This window comes from Petaurus breviceps, unplaced genomic scaffold (assembly GCF_028583685.1).
Source record: "Petaurus breviceps papuanus isolate PSGF00001 unplaced genomic scaffold, PetGlider_PUasm1.0 90925, whole genome shotgun sequence".
In the NCBI taxonomy this organism is placed as follows: domain Eukaryota; kingdom Metazoa; phylum Chordata; class Mammalia; order Diprotodontia; family Petauridae; genus Petaurus; species Petaurus breviceps.
In genome coordinates, this window is record NW_027187380.1 from 25379749 (window position 1) to 25402849 (window position 23101).

At 37.7% G+C, this 23101-nt stretch overlaps 1 protein-coding gene across 3 annotated transcripts in view; it reads left to right on the top strand.

Moving 5' to 3' along the window:
• The window catches only part of PRKCA (protein kinase C alpha), a 539987-nt gene that overhangs the window by 501803 nt on the left and 15083 nt on the right, over positions 1–23101 (top strand). For all 3 annotated transcript variants that reach the window (XM_069076600.1, XM_069076601.1, XM_069076602.1), the window contains 3 exons: positions 1422–1502; positions 18314–18421; positions 20117–20257. In XM_069076600.1, coding sequence (XP_068932701.1) covers positions 1422–1502; positions 18314–18421; positions 20117–20257 — 330 coding nt within the window. The remainder of the gene's footprint in view (positions 1–1421; positions 1503–18313; positions 18422–20116; positions 20258–23101) is intronic.

Here is a 23101-nt window from a genome sequence, read left to right on the forward strand (position 1 = left end):
TTTTTTTCAGGGTTGGGGGGGGGGGTTGTAGAAGGCGAGGTTCACTCTGTTATCCTGGCCTTTGGAGGTCCTGATAGGGGCTTTTTTTTTTTTTTAATTTCTGGACTATGAAGTGGTAGCCCCAGGAGTATTTGCTGTCCACGACAGGGGCCCCTGCATTTGGTTCTTACCTTGCTCTTTCTAGTCCCAGCCCTTTGGTGATAGTCCTGGTAGTGGCCCTTGTGGTTGGTTGGAAGACTTGCCCTCCAAGTTGATCAGGCCTGCTTCTGCATCTGCAGGCCGCGCCTTCTGGGCCTGCCTCTGCATCTGCAGGCCCCGCCTTCCAGGACTGCCTTTGTGTCTCTCAATTACTTCTTAATGAAATAAAGGTTAAGGTAATAATAGAACCTGAAATTTAGCCTCTTTTTTCTTACATCTATCTGGTCAAGTATTCATTATTTCATTTCTCCATAAATTCTACACAGAAATACTTCGAATCCATTTATTTATTTTTTTAAAGCAAACGGGGCTAAGTAACTTGCTCAAGGTTACACAGCCAGTTATTTCTGGGTGTGTTACTAAGTATCCAAGCCCAGATTTGATCCCCAGGTCATCCCAACACCAGAGCCGGTGCTCTTATTCACTGAGCCACCTGGCTGCCCCATCGAATCCATTTATTTAAACAGACATGGACTTGACATACAGAAAGTTATGTAATTATGAGTAAGATTTCTTGAATTCACCTGCTAGACATTTGGGGAATATTAGAAAGGTTGATACTTGCTAATATTAAAAATTATTTTTACATGTAATTGGGGAAAATAAAATATTCAAAAATTATACTTACTAAGAATAAATCAAGGAACTAACTTTGAAGATAACACAATGGATGTGTTGAGACTAACAATATTATTTTTCTCTTTGCATAGAATACTTGATGAGACTGAATCCCCTGCTTTGTGTTTTGTTTTGTTCTTACATAAACACCTCAGAACTTCTTTACTTGATTAAGTGTCCCCCCTGATATTAAAGCAGTCATTTGGGGAGATGACACATTTATTCCCATCATGTTGCAATTGTTGGGTCCCTTCTTGATATATTGCCATCATTCATTGGCAAGTTTCTCTCTCTCTTCCTTTCTCCCTCCCTCCCTCCTTTTATCTTTCCCTCACTCCCCATTCTCTCTTTCTCCTCTCTCTCTCTCTCCCTCTCCCTTTCTCCCTCTCTTTCCCTCTCTCTCTCTATTTTTTTCCTCTCTCTCTCCTCTCTCCCCTCACTCCCTGATTTGAGAATGAGTTTGATTTTTGGAAAAAGTCAAATGTCACTCAAAGAGTACCAATTTCATGACATTATAGGTTACACCTCAAACATGTGCATGCTGCAATGGTTTTCTGTACAAGTTACTGTTTAACAATTAAATGTACCAATTTGTCTCCACACAGATCATTGCTTATCAACCATATGGAAAATCTGTGGACTGGTGGGCCTATGGTGTCCTGTTATATGAAATGTTAGCTGGACAGGTAATGATTTATTGCATTATGAGACTGATTTGCTGTAGTGTGCTAGTGCTAAAAAAAATTTATTTCTGTACTGTGGACAATTACATGACTTCCTATGTAGCTACTTTGGATTGAGACCTATAAGAATCTGACTTAGATGATCTTTTTTTAAGAGCAGAAATTCCCTGTACTAAAGATGAAATAGAGGTAGCAAGGAGAGGTGCAGGGGCTCTTCACCCTTTTTTGTCATGCATCCTTGGACAATTTGGTGAAACTTATGGATCCCTTCTCAACCTAATGGGGCTTTTTTTGCATTTATTTAGTATTTTATTTTTCTCCATTTTTAAAAAAGTTTTAAAAGTTAAAAGTTTTAACATTTGTTTTTAAAACTTTGAGTTCCAAATTCTCTCCTTTTGTCCCTCCCCACCCCCCACCCCCATTAAGAAGGCACGCAACTTGATATAGGTTATGTATGTGTAGGTATATAAAACACATCCGTAATAGTTATGTTGTGAAAGAAAGTATAGACAAAAGTACTCAAAAAAAAAATAAAGTTTAAAAATGTATGTTTCAATCTGTATTCAGATACCATCAGTTCTTTCTCTGGGAATGAATAGCATTTTTCATCATAAGTCCTTAGGAATTGTCTTGAATTGTTGTATTGCTAAGAATAAGTAAGTCATTCATATCTTCAATATTCAATATCTTACAATATTGCTGTTACTCTGTACACACAACATTTTACTTTGCATCAGCCCATGCAAGTCTTTCCAGGTTTTTCTGAGAGCATCCTGTTCATCATTTCTTATAGTATAATAATATTCCATTATAATCATATACCATAACTTGTTCAGCCATTCCCCAATTGATGGGCATTCCCAGAAAAGGACTGCTATAAATATTTTTTTTACAATAGGTCCTTTCCCTTTTTGTTTTGTTTTTTATCTCTATAGATTTATTAGGTCCAAGGGTATGCCTAGTTTTATAGCCCTTTGGGCATAGTTCCAAATTGCTTTACAGAATGGTTGAATCAATTCACAATTACACCAATAATGCATTAATGTCTCATTTTTTCCCCACATCCCCTCCAACATTTGTCATTTACCTTTCCTGTTCTATTAGCCAATCTAATAGGTATGAGGTGGTACCTCAGAATTAGTTCAACTTGCATTTCTCCAACCAATATTTAGTTATAATATTTTTCATAAGGCTATAGGTATCTTTGATTATTTTATCTAAAAACTGATTATATCTTTTCATCATTTATCAGTTGGTGAATGGCTCTTATTTTTATAAAAAATTTGACTCAGTTCTCTATATTCTTGAGAAATGAGGCCTTTATCAGAGAAACTTTGCCTCAAATTTTTTTTCAGTTACTATTGCTAACTGTAGTTCCCTCCTTCATATGCCCCACTCTATTCCATTCTCTCTCCTTTCACTCTGTCCCTCCTCAAAAGTGTTTTGCTCCTGACTACCCCCTTCCTCCTATCTGCCCTCCCTTCTATCACCCCCTCTCTTATTCCCTTCCCCTTCTACTTTCCTGTAGGGTAAGATGAATTTCTATACTCCATTTATTACATATCTTATTCCCTCTTTGAGGCAATTCTGATGAGAGTAAAGTTCACTTACTCCCCCTCATTTCCCTCTTTTATATGAGATAATTGACCCCATTCTACCTCTCCCTTTCTCTTTCTCCCAGTACATTTTTCTCCCACCCTTTAATTTTACTTTTTAGATATCATCCTTTCCTATTTAACTCACACCTATGCTCCCTGTCTATATATACTCCTTCTAACTACCCTAATAATGAGAAAGGTCTTAATGAGTTATAAATATCATCTTCACGTATAGGAATGTAAACAATTTAACCTTAGTAAATCCCTTATGATTTCCCTTTCCTGTTTACCTTTTATGCTTCTCTTGAGTCTTGTATTTGAAAGTGAAATTTTCTATTCAGCTCTGGTCTTTTCATCAAGAATGCTTGAAAGTCTTCTATCTAAGTGAATATCCATTTTCCCTCTGAAGGATTATACTCCGTTTTGCTGGGTAAGTGATTCTTGGTTGTAATCCTAGCTCCTCTGCTCTCTGGAATAACATGTTCTAAGTCCTTCTATCCTTTCATGTAGAAGTTGCTAAATCTTGTATTATCCTGACTGTGGCTTCACAATACTTGAATTGTTTCTTTTTTGGATGCTTGCAATATTTTCTACTTGACCTGGAAACTCTGGAATTTAACTATGATATTCCTGGCAGTTTTCATTTTGGGATCTCTTTCAGAAGGTGCTCAGTGGATTCTTTCAATTTCTGTTTTACCCTCTGGTTCCAGAATATCAGGAAAGTTTTCCTTTATAATTGCTTGAAAGATGATGTCTAGGCTCTTTTTTTTTATCATGGCCTTCAGGTAGTCTGATAAATTTTAAATTATCTCTCCTAGATCTATTTTCCAATGACATATTTCACATTGTCTTCTACTTTTTTATTCTTTTGGTTTTGTTTTATTGTTTCTTGATTTCTCATAAACTCATTAGCTTCCATTTGCTCCATTCTAATTTTTTTTTCTAGCAATCTAGGTTAAGTAACTTGCTCAAGGTTACATGGCCAGTTATTTCTGGGTGTGGTGCTGAGTGTCTGAGCCCGGGATTCGATCTCCAGGTCATCCCGACACTGGAGCCAGTGCTCTTACTCGCTGAGCCACCTGGCCACCCCTAAGCAATTGGGGTTAAGTAACTTGCTCAAGGTTACACGGCCAGGTGTTTCTGGGTGGGTGCTAAGTGTCTGAGCCCGGGATTCAATCTCCAGGTCATCCCGACACTGGAGCCAGTTCTCTTACTTGCTGTGCTACCAGGCTGCCCCTGCTCCATTCTAATTTTTAAGGAATTATTTTCTTCAGTGCGCTTTTTGGCCCCCTTTTACTTTGAACCCTTCTGCTTTTTAAGGCATTCTCTTCATTGGCTTTTTGTACATCTTTTGCCATTTGGTCTAGTTTGCTTTTTAAGGTGTTATTTTCTTCAGGATTTTTTTTGTGTCTTCTTTACTAAGCTGTTGATTCTTTTCTTGTGATTTTCTTGCATCACTTTCATTTTTCTTCCCAATTTTTCCTCCACCTATCTTACTTGATTTTCAAAACCCATTTTGAGATCTTCTATGGCCTGAGATCAATTCATATTTTTCTTTGAGACTTTGGATGCAGGAGTTTTGAGTTTGTTGTCTTCTTCTGAGTGTGTTTTGATCTTTCTTATCACCATAACTTTCTATAATCAGAAGATTTTCCCCTTATTGTTTGCGCATTTTCCCAGTCTATTACTTGACTTTGAACTATGTGTTAAAGTAGGACTCTGCTTCCAGGGTGGAGGGCATACTGTCCCAAGCTTCAGGGGTTTTATTCAGCTATTTTTAGAGATACTTCTAGGGACCTGTAACTTTTCAGTTCTTCCAAGGTGGCATGATCTGAGGAAAGATGTGTACTTCTCTCCTGGTTTATACTTGGGTCTGTGAGTGACCACAAGCACTCTTCTGTTCTGGAAGTGTGAGAAGGGTCCCCTCTCCATTGCTGCCACAAGCTCTGCTATGCCAGTGCTCCTTCTCACCATGGGATTGTCATTCAGAACTAGTACCAAGATCCAAGTATGAGCAAAGCAACAGAGTCTAGCCTCAGTGCAGAATGTTTTTAAATGCATAATATAAAATACATAGGATTACAAAGGAAAAGTTATATAAAAATTGAGCTATTTAATTATATTAAATATAGTTTATGACCCTTGGAGTAGTAGATTCTAAATAGCCAGCCTTGGAGTGGAAGAGACTGTGTGGATTCTGGTCAATTCACTTGACCTCCCTCAGTTTCTGTTTCCTTATCTATAAAATTGGGATAATAGTAGCACATACCTCCCAGGGTTGTTGTGAGACCCAAACAAGATAATATATTAAAGTGCTATATAGATGTTAGCTTTTATTATTAGTACATTTAACTCTGTATTGTTTGCTACTGATTATCTTTCTTCTCCAAAACTCCTCTCTTCCAAATTTACTGTTGATAAAACCAGCAATCTTTGAGTCACTCATGGTTTACAACATTGCTCTTCACTCCCTCATATCCAATAAGTTGCTAAAACATCTTGATTTTATCTTCAGAAGCTTCATATTTTTTTCTTTTCTTCTCTTTTTTTAAGGCAAATTAAGGTTAAGTGACTTGCTCAGGGTCACATAGCTAGTAAGTTTCTGAAGCTGGATTTGAACTCAGGTCTTCCTGACCCCAGGGCCAGTGCTTTGATCACTACACCACCTAACTGCCCCTTTCATATATGTTTCTGAACACGTAGGTGAACTAGTGAGTAAAGTGCTGAACTTGGAGACATGAAGACTTGAATCCAAATTTGACCTCATATATTTACTACTTATATGATGCATTACTATTCTCCACCTCATCTGTAAAATGGGAATAGTAATAGCAATTACTTCATGGTTGTCAGGAATATCAAATGAGATAACATACATGAAAAACTCTCTGCAAACATTAAAGGGCTATATAAGGGCTAACTATTATTCTTATTGTTTATTTCTCTTCACTCACTATGCCCTTCATAACCAGACCCCGTCTGCCATTCTAGTCTTCCAATCTTATTCCCTTCCCTCTCTCCATATACAGTCTAATGACACTGACTTCCTTACTGTTCCTCACACAAGAGTCTCCATCTTCTGAGTTCAAGCATTTTGTCCGGTTGTGCCCAATTCCTGGAACTCTCTTCCCTCCTCAGCTCTGCCCCCTTCTTCTCCTGGCTTCCTTCATTTCTCAGCTACAGAACCAATCCTTAATCTCAGTGACTTCCTTTAAAATTGCCCCCGATTATACTTTATACGGTGTGTTAGTACATAGTTATTTGCACGTTGTCTCCTCTGTTGGACCATGAACTCCTCGAGTGTTTTAGAAAACTATTCTTTTGCCTTTCTTTGTACCCCAGAACTTAGCAAAATGCCTGGAACATAGTGGGCGCTTAATAAATGTTTGTGGATTTATAATGCTACCACCCTAGTTCAGGTCTTCATCACCTCTCACCTAGCCTAATTCAATAATAGTCTCCTTATTTCTAGTTTCTTCACTCTTCACTTTATCTTCCACAATTTCCAAATTGATATTCCTAAAACACAGGAGAGCTCCAGTGGCTACCTGTTGCCTATACTTGTTGCAAACTCTTCTGTTAAGCATTTAGAGTCCTCACAGTTTGGCTCAATTCTATATTTTCAAGTTTATTACACATTACTCTCCTAAACACTAGCCTTCACACTCTTACTCACTTACAGTGTTCTATCTCCTACCACCACAACTTTGCACAAGCTATCTCCCATGTCTGGAATACACTTCTTCATTAGAAATTCTAGCTTCTTTAAAAGCTCAGCTCAAGGACTGTATCCTATAGTATCCTATCCCAGTCCCCCAGTTGCTAGTGCCCACATCCCTGAAATCACTTCATGTCTGTTTTATAGTTAATTGTTGATATATATTTCAATAGGATGTAAATTCCTTCAGAGTGGGATCTATTTCATTTTTGTCTTTTTATCTTCTATACTTAGCATAGTGCTAGAACACTGTAGGTGTTAAAATAAGCTTGTTTGATTGAATTAATGGTCAGAGCATTTCAGGAAGTTGAATCAACCATTGGGAATTGTACTTTGAAATACACTGAAATATTAGATACTATTCTGTCTCACACACATGTGAGTGCCTATGTGTGAAATCTCATTTAATCCTTACAATAAACCTTTTAGGTAGGTATAAATGTGGAACTCAGAGTTCAGAGAAAACTAGTGAATTGCCTAAGCAACACAGTTAATAACTGGAAAAGTCAGGATGTACATGAGGATCTTCTACCCAGTGCTCTAGTGTTCCATTCAGTCTCTCTATACTTGGGGGGTTTGTTACAATTCCCTTCAATTCTCTTCACAGAAATGGAGAGCACTGCTTTGTCATCTCAAAGCACCAAGCCCCCTCAGCTCTGAGCCATGTAACATTTCTAGGCTCCACCCATATGCACTTGTATACAAGATAAGTATAGGTCTTTGAGGAAGGGCAGAGGTTTAAAGAAGCTTAAATAAAGAAAGGGCTTTCTAGTTTATTGTCCTTAATAACAGTAGCTCTAAACAACATCTTCCCAAGGATGCCACTGCTTACCATTAATTTTTCTTCATACACCTGCCGGGATAGGGATTGTTTGTTGTGCCTTTGTGTTCTCCCAGTTACTCCACAATGGCATCATAAGTGTTTGGTCTTTAGCAGGAGGGAGATTTTGGAAGAACCCTAGAGAGTTAATGACAACTTGGCTGAAATTGGCAAGTGGAAAAGAGAAATGAATGGTTGACCCAGCATAGATCTTTACTAATGGATGAAAACTCCTCTTTCTAGTGCACCTACTATGTGCTAATTAACTTATAGAAGGTTATTTCTACATATTGTGGAGACCTGGCATCGTAGGCTTAACTGGGTCACAAGGATCCTTTCCTTCAACTTCTTTCTGCTGCTTGTCTCAGAATGAACCCCTGATATAAAAGAATGTCTTTACAAATAGGGAAAAACAGGTCGTGTCAGGATATCAGCTATGGAAAGAATGTACCAAAAGTAATCCTTGCTTCCTCTGTCACAGAATTTGGGGAATATATCTGGCCATATGAATCATGCATTACTTTATCCTTCAATAGCTCTGCTGAACATGAAAACATAAATAACTCCAATTATTCTCTTTGATACAGCTTGAATATTAAAAGCCCTAGACCCCAGGAAGCAAGATCATTGTTTTTTAGGAGTCACATTTGCATAAACTAACAGATGATAGTGTTTGACTAGAAAAAAGACCAAGGGTCCTTTAACAAATAGATTAAATTTTTATTGTCCAGGAAAGTATTACAATGATATTATACCCAAATTGTCTGTCTCTTTTTTTTTTTTTAGTCACTCTCACATTATCTTTCTCTAAAATTCTTCCACTATAAGAATTTTTAAGGAATATTCAAAATCTGTTTCTCTGGGTCATACAGGATTTGTCATCTTAATAGTAGATAGTGTGTTGGACTTGGTGTTAGGACGATCAGATTTCAAATCTTGCCTCAGACATGTACTAGTTGTCTGACCCTACAGAAGTCGCTTAACATCTCTGAGCTTTAGTCTACTCATCTGTAAAATGGGGATAATAATATTAAATACCCCACAGGGTTGTTTTGAGTATTTCAAATAAGAAAACATACGTTAACTGCTTTGCAAACCTTAAAGCACTAAATAAATGTTAACTATTATTATCTTAAATTTTGTCATAATTATTGAACTAGGTCTCTTTTGGTCAATATTTGTTTAAAGCTGCCCTTTTTCCTCAGCCCCTGCCTGTGAGAGCACAAGGGCATGCTCAATTCATCTGATGAAGTGAATCCTTACTTGGATTTTTCTTGAGTTATCTCTTTAATTATGTCTCTCTCTCAAAGTTGAGTTGATTTTACATGTTGGTTACAGCAGTAGTTGTGAATATTTTCCATCCCTACATCCCAATCCACTGGGATGCTGCCTCTGCCACTGAACCACCTGGGAGCACTTTGCCACCAATTAGCTACTAGGTGCTTTAGCCTGAGGTGCCTCCTGCAGCCAGTCTGTCCACAGTAAATGCTGAAGCTCCCAGGCTAGAAGAGGGAACTATAGTGTGAAGCAGCTCCATACCTGACAACTTCTGCTGCTTGGCAGCAGCAGCAGGGGCTTTAGGAGGCAGCTGAGAATTGGAGGCCAGTGGGAGGCAAATAATACTGCAAGATGAAGGATTAACGCTGTGCCCCAAGCACAAGGGCAGAGTGACAGCCTCCTAGACTCTTAGGTATCAGATCTATTAGTGATGACGATGTTGTTGCTGCTTCTGATGATGATGATGATGACAATGATGTTGATAGTGATATTGATGATGGTGGTGATGATGATGATAAACTAAACTTATAAATAAAGTAGGCCGCCTTTTACCCTGTGACATAATAATACCATCTGAGACATAATCAATCAATACTTTTTAAGCACCTACTATGTGCCAGACATCATGCTAGACTCTGAGCTACAAAGACAAAAATGAATTAGTCCCTGTTCTTTGGAGCTTCCACTCTACTGGGAGAGATATCACACATAACAGCAACAACAACAATAGCTCTTTGAGGTTTGCATTGTACTTAAGGTATGTAATCTTATTTGTTTCTCACTACCACTCTGAGGTGGTGACTATTATTACCCTCATTTTAGAAGTGAGGAAATTGAGGCTGAGAGAGGTTAATTAATTTGCCCAAGGTCATACAGCTACTAAATATCTGAGGCAGGCTTCAAACTCAGACCTTCCTTACCTTGCCTCATGTTCATTATCATAGGGAGAGGGTTATTTCTGTAGTTATGTCTTCTATGGAATCTTGAATGATTTTGATTGTAGAAATAAGAGATACCTTGTAAAAGAGTCTGTAAGATGGCATTTTGTTCTATGTTCTATTTTGTTCAAATGAGGGTTTTTTTGGTAAACAAAAAACTTAACAAAATGGGGTCTTATATTCTCTATATTTTTCCATTAATGATGAAATAGTAATTATTAAATATTATTTGCAAAAGTTTGCATGTTCCCTATCAATGACTTTATCAAGGCTGCCCTCAATTGGTGTATACATGACTTGTGAAGATTTTGTATAAATAAGAGAGGAAGTATATAGGTTGGTAATTACTCATGTTTTTTTCAATCACTGTCAGTATTAATAATGTCTGAGATTCTTTTCCCACATCTTTAGTATCTCCTCTTATTCCTTGCATAAAGGAATATTCTCATGTGCCCTTTGTGATGCCCTCACAATTATGCTGCCTCCAGCACAGTTTTCCTTTAGATATTCTTCATCTAATATTGCTGCTTTTCCTGTTTTGTTTTCGTTAGTGGCCCTTTTTACCTCATAGGAGCATCTCAGGGACTGATATTATGGTCCAAGTGTGGTCTTTTCATTGTCCTTGATGGAAAAACAATTTTTTTAACTTTTTTTTTGCAAATCCTCCATTTGGAGGATCAAAAGAAAACATATAGGAAGTGGTATCTGAGTTGTATCTTAAAGGAACTTAGGGATTCTGGGAGGCAGATGTGAGGAGAGGTTGGATTCTAGGAATGGTGTATGGCCAATGCAAAGACACAGAGACAAGAGATAGTTGGTCATATATTAGGAACAAACAGAAGCTCCGATCAGTTGGACAATAGAGTACAAGAAGGGGCCTACTTTATAATAAGCCTGAAAAGAAAGGTTAGTGCCAAGTTATGATTTTATCCTAAAGGCAAGAGGAACCTCTGCAGTTTATTGAGTAGGGAGATGATAGAGTCAAATGTACGCTTAAAAATCACTTTTGCTACAATGTGGAAGGTGAACTGGGGAGAAATGGGGAATGATTTGAGTCACGGAGACCAATTAGGCAGCCATTGCAATAAGTAGTCTAGAGGTGAAGAGGTCCAGAGCTAAAATGGTGACTTGAGAGTAGAAAAAAGAGATCAGATGTGACAGGTATTGTAGTGGTAGAAAAAGCAAGATTTGGCAACTTATTAGATATGTAGGATGAGGGCAAATGATGAGTTGAAAATTTTGAAGTTGCAAGCATAGGAGAGTAGAATGGTGGTACCCTTAACAAGAATTCATTAGAAGGAAAGGGTTGGGGGAAATTGGTAATCACTTCTTTTTTAAGGGTGTTTAGGCTTAAGATGTCTCTAATTCATGCAGTCTTAATGTCCAAAAAGCAGTTGGTTGGTGTGGATGGAGCTCAGGAAAGAGAATCAGACTAGGTCAATAGATTTAGGAATCATCTGCATAGAGATGATAATTGATTATGTGGAAATGCAGATGTTGAGGGTAAGGACTGGTATCTTTTTTTCTTTTTAAGCAATAGGGGTTAAGTAACTTGCTCAAGGTTACACGGCCAGGTGTTTCTGGGAGGGTGCTAAGTGTCTGAGCCTGGGATTCGATCTCCAGGTCATCCTGACACTGGAGCCGGTGCTCTTACTCGCTGTGCTACTTGGCCGCCCCTGAATGATATCTTTAGACTCTGAAATTTCAAGACCATAGATAATTTTGGAGAGAGCAGTTTCAGTTGAGCAATAATATTGAAAGCTAGATTGCGAAGGGTTGGGGAGTAAGTGAGAAGTAAGGAAAAGGAAGTAACAAGAATCAGAAGATAGGATATCATGTGTGAGGAACAAAAGACCAGTTTGATTTAGCTGTTAGAGTTCATGGAGGGGGATAAAGTGTAAGAAGACTGGAACGATGAGATTGAGCAAGATTGTGAAGGGTTTTAAAATGTCAAACAGGATTTTATATTTGATCTTGGAAGTAATAAGAGCCATTTCAATTTATTTATTTTTTTCACTGTTTTTTTTATTTTTTAGTTTACATCATTCATTTCCACAAGATTTTGAGTTACAAATTTTCTCCCATATTTTCCCTACTCACCACCCCAAAAAAGCATTCCCACTGAATATCCCCTCCCCCAATCTGCTCTCTTCCATATCTTCCCCCATCCCCTCTTCGACTTTCCAGAAGGGCAAAGTGGATCTCTATGCCCCAGTGCCAGTATATCTCATTTCCCAGTTGTATATAAAATATTAATAATAATTTGTATACATGTTTTAAAATATTTGATTTTAAAACTTTGGATTCCAGATTCTTTCCCTTCCTCCCTTGTCAAGTGCCCTTACTGGGAAGATAAGCAATTCAATATAGGTTGTACATGAGTAGCTATGCAAAACATTTCCATAGTGGATATATTGTGGAAGACTGACTATATTTCCCTCTATCCTGTCCCCCCCCCACTTTTTCTATTCTCTATTTTGATCCTTTCCCTTTTCAAAAGTGGGTGCTTACAACTTCCCTCCTCCCCAGCCTGCCTTCCCTTCCATTATCCCCCCTCTCTTCCCCTTCCCCTCTACTTTCCTGTAGGGTGAGATACCCTATTTAGTGTGTATGTCATTCCCTCTCCAAGCCAAATTCAATGAGAATAAAGTTGACTCATTCCCTTTTGCCTTCCTATTCTTCCCCTCCATTGTAACCATTTTCCCTTGCCTCTTCTATATGAGATAATTTACCCCATTCTGTCTCTCCCCATCTCCTCTCATTATATTCCTCTCTCACCTCTTAATTCCACCTTTTAAGTATCATCCCTTCCTCTTCAATTGGTCCTGTGCCCTCTATCTATGTATACCTGTAAACATATATATATTTATACTCACATATGTATTCCTACACCCATATACGCTCCTATATAGACACATATATGTATACATATACATACATATATACACATACACACATATATACATTTCTATTCCCTTTGACTATTCTCATACTGAGAATAGTTTTATAAGTTACAATTATCATTTTTCCATGTAGGAATATAAGTAGTTCAACTTGGATAAGTTCCTTATGATTTCTTTTCCCTGTTTACTTTCTCAAGCTTCTCTTGCTTCTTGTATCTGAATGTCAAATTTTCTATTCAACTTTGGTTTTTCATCAAGAATGCTTGAAAGTCCTCTATTCCACTGAATGACCATATTTTCCCATGAAACATGATACTCAGTTTTGCTGGGTAGGTGACTCTTGGTTTTAATCCCAGCTCCTTTGACCTCTGGAATATCATATTCCAAGCCCTTCGATCCCTCAGTGTAGAAGCTGCCAGGTCCTGAGTTATTCTGAATGTGTTTCCACAATATTCAAATTGTTTCTTCCTGGCTGCTTGTAATATTTTCTCCTTGATCTGGGAATTCTGGAACCTGGCTATAATATTCCTACGAGTTTTCTTGTGGGGATCTTTTTCAGGAGGTGATCAGTGGACTCTTTCAACCTCTATTTTGCCCTCCAGTTCTAAAACATCAGGACAATTTTCCTTGAGAATTTCTTGAAGGATGATTTCTAGGTTCTTTTTTTGATCATGGCTTTCAGGTAGTCCAATCATTTTTAAATTATCTCTCCTGGATCTATTTTCCATGTCAGTGGTTTTTTCCAATGAGATATTTCACATTGCCTTCTATTCTCTCATTTGTTTGGATCTGTTTAATAGTATCTGGATTTCTAATAAAGTCACTAGCTTCCATTTGCTCCAATCTAATTCTGAAGGAATGATTCTGTTCAGTGAGCTTTTGACATTCTTTTTCCATCTTAGCAAAGTTGGCTTTTTAAGGCATTCTTCTCTTTGGCTTTTTGAGCCTCTTTTGCCATTTGAGTTAGTCTGTTTTTAAGATGTTATTTTCTTCAGTCAGGTTGTTGACCCTCATTTCATAATTTTCTTGCATTGTTCTCATTTCTCTTCCCAATTTTTTCTCTACTTCTCTTATTTGATTTTCAAAATCCTTTTTAAGCTCCTCTATAACCTGTAACCAGCTCATATTTTTCTTGGAATCTTTTGGTGCAGGAGTTCCAACTTCATTGTCTTCCTCCTATTCCGTGCTTTGATCTTTTTTGTCCCCAAAATAGGAGTGTAAAGTTGGGTTGCTCTCTTTGCTTTGCTTCCTTTGCCTGCTCATGTTGCCACTCAATTACTTGACTTTTGGGCTTTTTGCTGCAGTAGAACTCTGCTACCAGAAATGGGAGCTTTATCCCAAATGCTGGGGTTTTTACCACTGCCGAAGGTATTACTTGGGTGTCCTCTCTGAAGCCTCTACATGTTCTGGCAAGCTGGTCACACACCCCAGGATGTCCACCCTAGACAGCAATACAGATCCAAGCAGGTTAAAGCAAGAGCAATTACCCCTCAGACTGGTTGCTTGGTCCCCCTACATTCTGCAGACCAGGAGCTGAAGCTGCCACATGGCCATGGCTGCACAACCACGGGGCCTTAGCCATTTCTCTCCCTGGGGGTAAAGGCCAGATCACACTCTGAATTCCCAGGTCCCAAAGGCCAAATGTCCTTGACATCTATGGGTTGATAATTCTGGAAACCGCCTCAGCTACTAGTGATCTGAAGTCCCTCCAGCAAGCAGCTGGTCAGACCACCCTGGGGCTAAAACCTCTGGCTCAAGTGGGTCTGGGGTTGGCTCCCAAAGCATCACACTGGTTGCTTGCCGCTGGCCTGCCAGGCTGTCCTCAGCAGGAAGTTAGCTTCTCTGTGTCATTTTGTGGGTTCTGTAGCTCCAAAGTTTGTCTAGAGTCATTTTTTACATTAATTGGGGGAGGTGGGAGCCAGAGCTGCACAGATGTCCTGTTTCTACTCCACCATCTTGACTCCATCCCCATTTCAATTTATTGAATAAGGGGATGACATGGTCAGGCCTGAACTTCAAAAATCACTTTGGTAACTGAGTAGAAAATGAGGAGAAAGAGGAAGAGACTCAAGGCAAGAAGACCAATTAGAACATTATTGCAATAGTTCACACAAAAGATAATGAGGGCCTTTAGTAGAGTGGTGGCTATGTGAGTAGAAGAGACATATAGGACAGATGTTGTGAAAATAAAAATGATAAGATTTAAAAAGAGATTGGATATGTGGAAGGAGAGTGAATAGTGATGATATCAGGATTATAAGTCGTGGATGATGGTGCCTTTGACAGTAATAGAAAAGTTGGCAAAAAGGAAGAGTTGGAGGGAGAAAGGACTCTTACGTGGATAGAAATAGAACCCATAGTCACATGTCACCTCTCTCTGATCTAAAAGACAGTAAGAATATTATCTTTATCCTAGCATTTGCCATTTCAGAAATGAAAGGGGATAGTAAAGAATGATCAGTGTGAAGGTTACCTTTAACTATTCTGGGTGAAGAAGCACGTGACACACTCAGGTGCCCTTCACAAAGAATGTTCTCCAAAGAAATACCTTTCCTTAAAACTAGAAGAGAAGTGAGAGGGTGGGACACAGCTACAGCCAATCAGAATTAGTCTAAATAGAGAGTTTTCTCAAGGCTTTATCCCAAGAAAGGTAACTGAGAAAAGTTAGTCTGCTCTTAGCCACAGGTCCTTGATTTTATTATCTATAGATTTCTGTCATCCAGACTAATCCAGTAAGTGGTTATTATGAAAGGGATGAGTCAGTCCTTTTTTGACAATCTCTTGTTTGGCTCTTGTCCTTTGGTGTTCCTGAATTACTCATACAGAGGCAGAACTTTCTCTAATTCACACTGTACTTTTCTAGCTGCTAAGTAAAATTCTTCCCATAAAAGTCACAAGACACATAGAGCCCCAGTCAATGTGAGATTTTGATTTGTGTCAGGAGGTGCATCCACATTTGTATTACAATCATAGATTTTAAACTAGAAAGAACCTTAGATCTTATTGAATCCAGTTCCTCACTTTCCAGATAAAGAAACGTAGCCACAGAGAAATTAAGTGATTTGTCCATGTTCACACCACTAAGAAGTATCTGAGACAGGATTCAAACTCAGGGCTTCTGACTCCAAGTCCAGCACTCTATCTACTTTGCCATTTCTCTGTACCTGTTGCTAATTAGTTATGTGAGTCCTAGCCAAAAGCAGTGAGTAAATATAGGCACGGTACTGACACAAGTTTTGAAGTAGTTGATGTAAGAGCAAGACAATTCTATGTTGAGATTAATAGGTTTCTCTAGAAAAAGAATAGTAAGTGGTAGATCTAGCTAAGTATTGCAATTCTTCAGTCCTTTTTTCTGTTTTCCTCCTTACAAATACCACACTATTACTTATTTCTTTGGGATCTACAGTCTTTATGCTGCCTCTCAGCTGCCCACAACTCCACTGCTTTATATTCCCTCCTTATTGAAACAGCCTGTGTGTCTCTGTGACTTACCCTGCCTTCTGGGGTAAAAATTAATTGATGTTTCAGTATGCTGATGAAAAAAGTATAAAGAAGATCTTCTTGGTACTTCATCTTGTCCCAGGTTTTATTTATATATTTATTTATGTATATACATGTATATGCATATTTATATGTAATGACTACCCACATTGTAGTTCCTTATACTGCTAATATAGAAAATGTAGATACCTGCACCCTCTCTAGGTTGGCCGCCACTTCCCTCTAGTCTAGTCTCACAGTGCCAGGTGTAGTTTTCCAGTGAAGGTGACACTCAAACTCTCTTTGAGGTAATCCTGTTGTGAATATACCCCATGCTACCAGTCTCTAAAGCTTTCAAGCTGCCAGTAGTGTATTTCCATTTGTACATACCCAGCTACTCACAATTGACACATTTAGCTCTTAAACTTAGCCATTTGCTTAACAGTAAGGCAAAAGAAATATATAATATCAGAGATTATTAAAGCAAATGCAGGAATAATAGAAACACTCCTACCAATATGTACTCATATCTGTGAGGGAGAGTGGGTACACACTTATAGAAACCAGGTAGGGAAGTCCATGAAAGAGGAAAACCTCAGAGTAACTCATAACTCTGAACTGCAGACTTTGGTGACATTAGTCCATTTAGAAATTTAAATACTTGCATCTCTGCTAACTTCCCCATCTAATCCTCACCACCCTCTAGTTGGGCAAATCCTGTTCCTTTTTGTTTTCAAATCAATGAAGCATTTAAAAGTTCTTTCAACTATCACTGTTAAAATGACATTGAGAAAGTATCACTTTTAAGCTAGAGAAATGCAAAACCCAACAGGCTGTCTGGCTCTGGGCAAAGCATGCAAGCCCAGTCAGTTATTCATTAACCAGGATGCTATATTGTCCAATTACACATAAGTATTTATTTCTAAACAGCAAAGCAACTGCAAAACCTGTATTTCCCTTATTCTGCTCTTCTCCCCTGTCAAGGAGGGCAACAAAGAGCAATAGGCCCTTCTGAGAGGCTTCGTTTCTCTCAATACCCTAAATCATTTCATCTATGATATAAAAATTGCCTCTATGAAATCAAGAGTTCTTATTTATTCATCCCATGGTCTCCAAATAGTTACAAGACTTTTCATTTTGTAATTTGACATTAGTAGTGTTAATGATATTGTTATTTTTGGAGGAGACCAGACTTATGATTTCATTGGTATAAGAAACTCCCAGTAAGGAAACTTTTTCTACCAATGCCAATCACATTTGCTTTGCAAATGATATTCTTGGAACATATATTCTTTTAACCTTTTTTGTGTCATAGACCACTTTTGGTCAGCCATCAAAGCCTACAGACCCATTCTCAGAGTAATGCTTTTAAATGCATAAAATGAAATATATCATGAAACTAGGTCTTCTGGACTTAGAGACCAGTCCTTGATCCACTCCACTCCACTGTTTCTTAACTTTCATTATCAACTGATGATGATGATGATGATGATGATGATGATGATGACGACAATGATGATAGCACTGTAATTCTGACTATGAAAATTTCAGAATTAGAAGAAGAAGGCAGGGACCATGGCAGGTCAATATAGGAGCCCTTAGGTGGCAGATGCAATCTTAAGTTAATCCTTAAATTAAACCATGTAAGTGGCTGTATGTATCTCTTAATTCAATTGCAAGTGTCCCTGCTCTAAAATGAATTACTGTGGTAGACAGAGAGGGTTCCTCCCTAGTGTAACCTAAATTAGTTTGTTTGACATGTGATTACAAGATAAATGGATTAATTATATTTTATTTGCAAATCATTAAAAAGTATTAACCAAAAATGGTTTTCCCTGAAGATTGTTTTTGCTTGCCTGGGGTAAGATAATTAAAGAGACAAAGGGGGGGAAATCTGTACTGCCATCAATCTAATTAAAGATAATCAAATAAACCCTTAAGCTAACTAGAGGTAACTTTGAAGCCAGTGATGTGAATAGAAGCTCACTGTGCTCTTCCCTGCCAAAGAAGCTCTTTATTAGCAGTGTTAATGAATTAATCATTCTAAATCCTTTCACTTTGCTGCTTTTTGTTAAATAGCCTCCATTTGATGGTGAAGATGAGGATGAACTTTTCCAGTCCATAATGGAACACAATGTTTCCTATCCAAAATCATTGTCCAAAGAGGCTGTTTCCATCTGCAAAGGAGTAAGTGGATCTTGTTTACTTAGCAGCAGTTTATTATGATCATGCCCCAAAAGAGTTGATTAAACTGAGTTATTTCAACCAAACCCAACACCTGTGAACTGATGAATACCTCCCCTTCTTCTATCACTGCCTTAGATTAGAACCAATGGCATTGTGAGGCTCAGATGAGATAATGGTTGTAAAGCACTTTGCAAACCTCTAAGTGCTATATAATTGCCAGTTATTAATATTATTATCCTCTAGTCACCAAGTCTCCAATCTGGTGATGACTTCATTCCCTGAAGCTTCTTCTGAACTCAAGCAATTTTTATAGAGCAATATACCTGGGCTCTCTGTATAAAAAAAAAAGCAACACATTTTTAAAGTTTAATCTACAATATTAAAACTTTCTACACAATCAGGTAACATCATAAATGGAGCTGTGATTTTTTGTAATTGCCTATTTCCAAAGTGTAAATGTTCCCACTGAATATTTGACAGTCATTCTTACAAGCTTGTTAAAGTTGGTTCCAGTACACCCTTGATTAGAATCCTATAAAATCAACTCACTGTTGTTACTTGGTTAGTTGGTTCATTGATTGGTTTGACTTCAGCAATATTTCCTCATATAAGCTTCCCCATATGAACTGTCCTCATATAAGTCCACAGTTGAATGAGAAATACAAATCATAGTTAATGGGATAAAACAGGTACTTTCTGGGAAACCTCCAGGTGTGTCCATTCATTCATACAATACTATGTACAGGGTACCTTTAGGTGCCAGGCTCTGTAAGCAATACAGAGGGACACAGTGGCAACAGCTGCCAAACTCTTAACAGTGGGGACTAGATGTTACTCAAAAATGAAACCTAGCACAGCATCTTGCACATAATAGACACTCAGTAAATATGATAAATTTAGTTGAATTAGTAATAATCCATGCCCTCAAGAAGTTTCTAGTCCAGGCATGGGGAAACTGGCCTCAAGGTCACATGTGGCCCTCTAGGTCCTCAAGGGTGGCCCTTTGACTGAATCCAAACTTCACAGAACAAATCCCCTTAAAAGGATTTTATTCTGTAAAACTTGGAATCAGTCAAAAGGTCACACCCAAGGACCTAGAAAGCTAAATTTGGCCTCCTGACCACAGGTTCCTCCACTCCTGTTCTGGTCTATTATTATATCAAAGCTTCACAATATAAACAGATTACCAGAAGTTTTCTCTGCAACTTTTTTTTAACATATAATCCTATAGTTCTGAAGATTTTGGTTCAGCTAATAAATAAGTAATACACACATGAAAACAAGCACACACATACTCACACCACAGACTTTATGTACAAATTTCTTAGAGTATTATAGCGCTTTGAAAAAACAAGATCTAGTTAAATGTTGGACAGCCACCCATGGGATGGCCAAGGATATGGTGTCAGGGAGCAAGATCACAATGGGTGCCAGAAGATGGAAGGAAGATGAAAAGAACTTGAAAATAAAAGAAAATTTCATAAAATTGGTACTACAGGCATATTACCATTTAAATCTTTCATGACATTTCTCAAAACTACTCTTACCCTATATTATATGATTATGAAGGGAAGAACACTATAGTACAGATTCATTTATTTAGTTGACTTGGGGAAGTGGAGAATGGAATAAAGAAAAGAAAATTTATCCACCAGATTGCCACTTTTTTTCTTTTACTATTCTTTTGTTGTCTAGCTAATGACAAAGCACCCTGCAAAACGGCTGGGCTGTGGGTCTGAGGGAGAAAGGGACATCAGAGAACATGCATTTTTCAGAAGAATTGACTGGGAGAAACTGGAGAACCGAGAGATCCAACCACCATTCAAACCTAAAGTGGTAAGTAAAGAATAAAAACCCTGTTTCTTTGAGAACACAGGTGTAAAGTCACAACATTTCCCAGGACAGAAGTAAAAGATGACCTGGCAGCCCCAGAACAAAGAAAATGACCAGCTTTTTGCTCTGTCCTATTCCCTACTGAAGACTCACCCAATTTTATTGTTTGGTTTCATGTAATCAAAACTACTATTCACTTTAGGATAGAAAAACTGATCAGGCCCCAAATATTAGTTTATGGTCTTTCTGTAGAATGACTTGATTTGAGCAAGGATTGATTTAACTCCCATGATCTCATAACCAACATGAAATTTCTTACCCTGGCTTGCTCACTCCTAGGTAGGAGTGATATTTCTGAACCATTTTTAACATGTACAGTATAATCATAAAAACAAGTTCTAAGTAGTAGTATTTTCTTTGGTTCCCACACACCTAATAAATCCCCAAGTTTACCATAACCATATTATAATTTCCTTATATCTTACTTTCTCATTCATTCTTGGACATAGTTACTTCAGTCTGTTACCTTCAGATTTAACATCTTAATTTAACTATGTTGTGTATGTTAGTTATTCCATTGCTACTAGTTTTCTGACCATTGACTTCAGCTTATATTGAGTTTTGAGCTTCTTTTATTTGACAATATTTTAATTTTCACCAAATAACCCTTTGCAAATGATATGAAGGCATCTGATCATCTCTCCATTATCAATGTCTCTAGGAGAGCAGCTAGTACTTTCGTGTTATCTCTGAACGCTTATAAGCAAAAGGCTTCCCCTCAAAATAGAGAATGTTGTTGTTCAGTCATTTCTGACTCTTTGTGACCACATTTGGGGTTTTCTTGGCAAAGACACTGGAGTGGTTTGCCATTCTCTTCTACAGCTCATTTTATAGATGAGGAAACTGAGGCAAACAGGGTTAAGTAAACTTACTAAGTCACATAGTTGGGAAGTGTCTAAGGTCAGACTTGATCTCAGAAAGATTCTGAGTCCAGGCCCAGCACTATATCCTCTGTACAAAATGAAGAATACTTTCTGATATAGATTGAACTAGATGGTTACAGAGAAAACTTCCAACTTTTAAACTCTATGATTATGAGAAATGGGTCTCTGTATTCCATGAGCCATTGTTAAAGCAATCTGTGGGTTAGTTTATACAAAGCAACTACTATTATCAACCAAAGAAAAGATTCCTCACACCACACAGTTTCTCACCCAATTGACTGAGATGTCAAACCCTTTTGTTAGAGGCAAAGTAGAAACTTCATCATCAAACATATGCTTTTGCTTCACCTGCCACAAGAAGAAAACTGGTGACTAAGTCTGATTTTATTTTTTCAGGCTGCTTTTAGCACAGACTGAACAAAAACCAATGTTAATCTAGTCATTTGACTTCTTCCTAAACCAGAATGTTGAATCAGTCCCTATTCATCTTCCTTTTCCCTCTCTCTGATGCCAGTAACCTGGACAATCCAAAATACTGACCAGGGATTTATCTTGTGATCCCAGGTCTCCAAAGTATGAAGCCCAGAAAGCTGGATGGAACAGAAGCAGAATGTATGAATTCTGCCCTGACTAGCTTAGGCAGGTTTTCAATTTGTTTTTCATTATTGTTTCATATATTTGCCTGACTCTTTTGAAAAAGAAAATGCAAAGTCACCCAGTTGAAAACTAATAGCTCTTTAATGAACTAATAAGAGAATAATGAAGCTGCTTTTAAAGTTAATATAAAATGTAGATATTCTTTGTCTTTCTAAAACAGATGAGTTTCTGCAAAGTTGTCTTGTTTTCTCACTAACTTCCATTTTAAGATGCACATAAATTCTGTTTATTTGCATAATTTCCCACTTTTCTGGTAGTTATTTTCACACTAAAATTAAATTCAGGTGAAATTATGAAATGTTATTTCAGCAGGTTAGAATATGATTTGCCCTTGATGGTCTGCTACTAGAGACAGCCCACCTCCCCACTTCTGCCCTACACACCTCATGACAGGAAAACTTAAAATGGCTTAATGGATAAAATTCTAGATCTGGAATCAGAAAGACCTGAGTTTGAATCCTGCCTCAGACATTTACTAGCTCTGTGACTTCGGACAAATCATTTGAACCTCTCTTTGCCTCAGTTTTTCTCATCTAAAAATGGGAGTGATAATAGCATCTACCTCTCAGGGCTTTTGTGAGGATGACTATATTTGTAAAGTACTTTGTAAACCTCAAAGCACTTTGAAAATGCTAGCTACCATTTTTATTACTATATATTAATCCATTTAATCCTGAAGATTATTTCATTGATTTTTTTTTAAATTCAAGCTCTATATCATCCTTCATTTAAAAAAAAGCCCTGTCTCAGACACTTAACACTTACTAGCTGTGTGACCTTGGGCAAGTCACTTAACCCCAACTGCTCTCAAAAAAAAAGTCCTACCCTGATGCTTCATTGTAGCATGAAGGTGACACTGAGTTTCCAAGAGTTCTGCTGGTTCTGGCAGTTCCTACCATACTGCCAAGGCTTTCAGTGATGTCTGAGTACCATTCACCCAATAATGAAATGCTTTGGGCAATAGAAAATCATGAAACTACTATTAGGCCTGTAAACATTGGGCTCTGAGGCAAGGTAGAGAATTCCTACACCAACAAACAAAATCTTAGATATTTAGAGGATAGAAACATATTTTCACTATTACTACTCAAATGGGTTTTTTTTTAAAGAGTTGTGTTGTTTGAAGTTTTGTGTGAAAAAGTTCGAAGTGATAAAGAAATGCATTTTGAAATTAAAAGAAAAGAAGTTGGAGTATGACTGTTATATAATATGATTGTTATATAAAATGACGCATACTCTGAAAAAA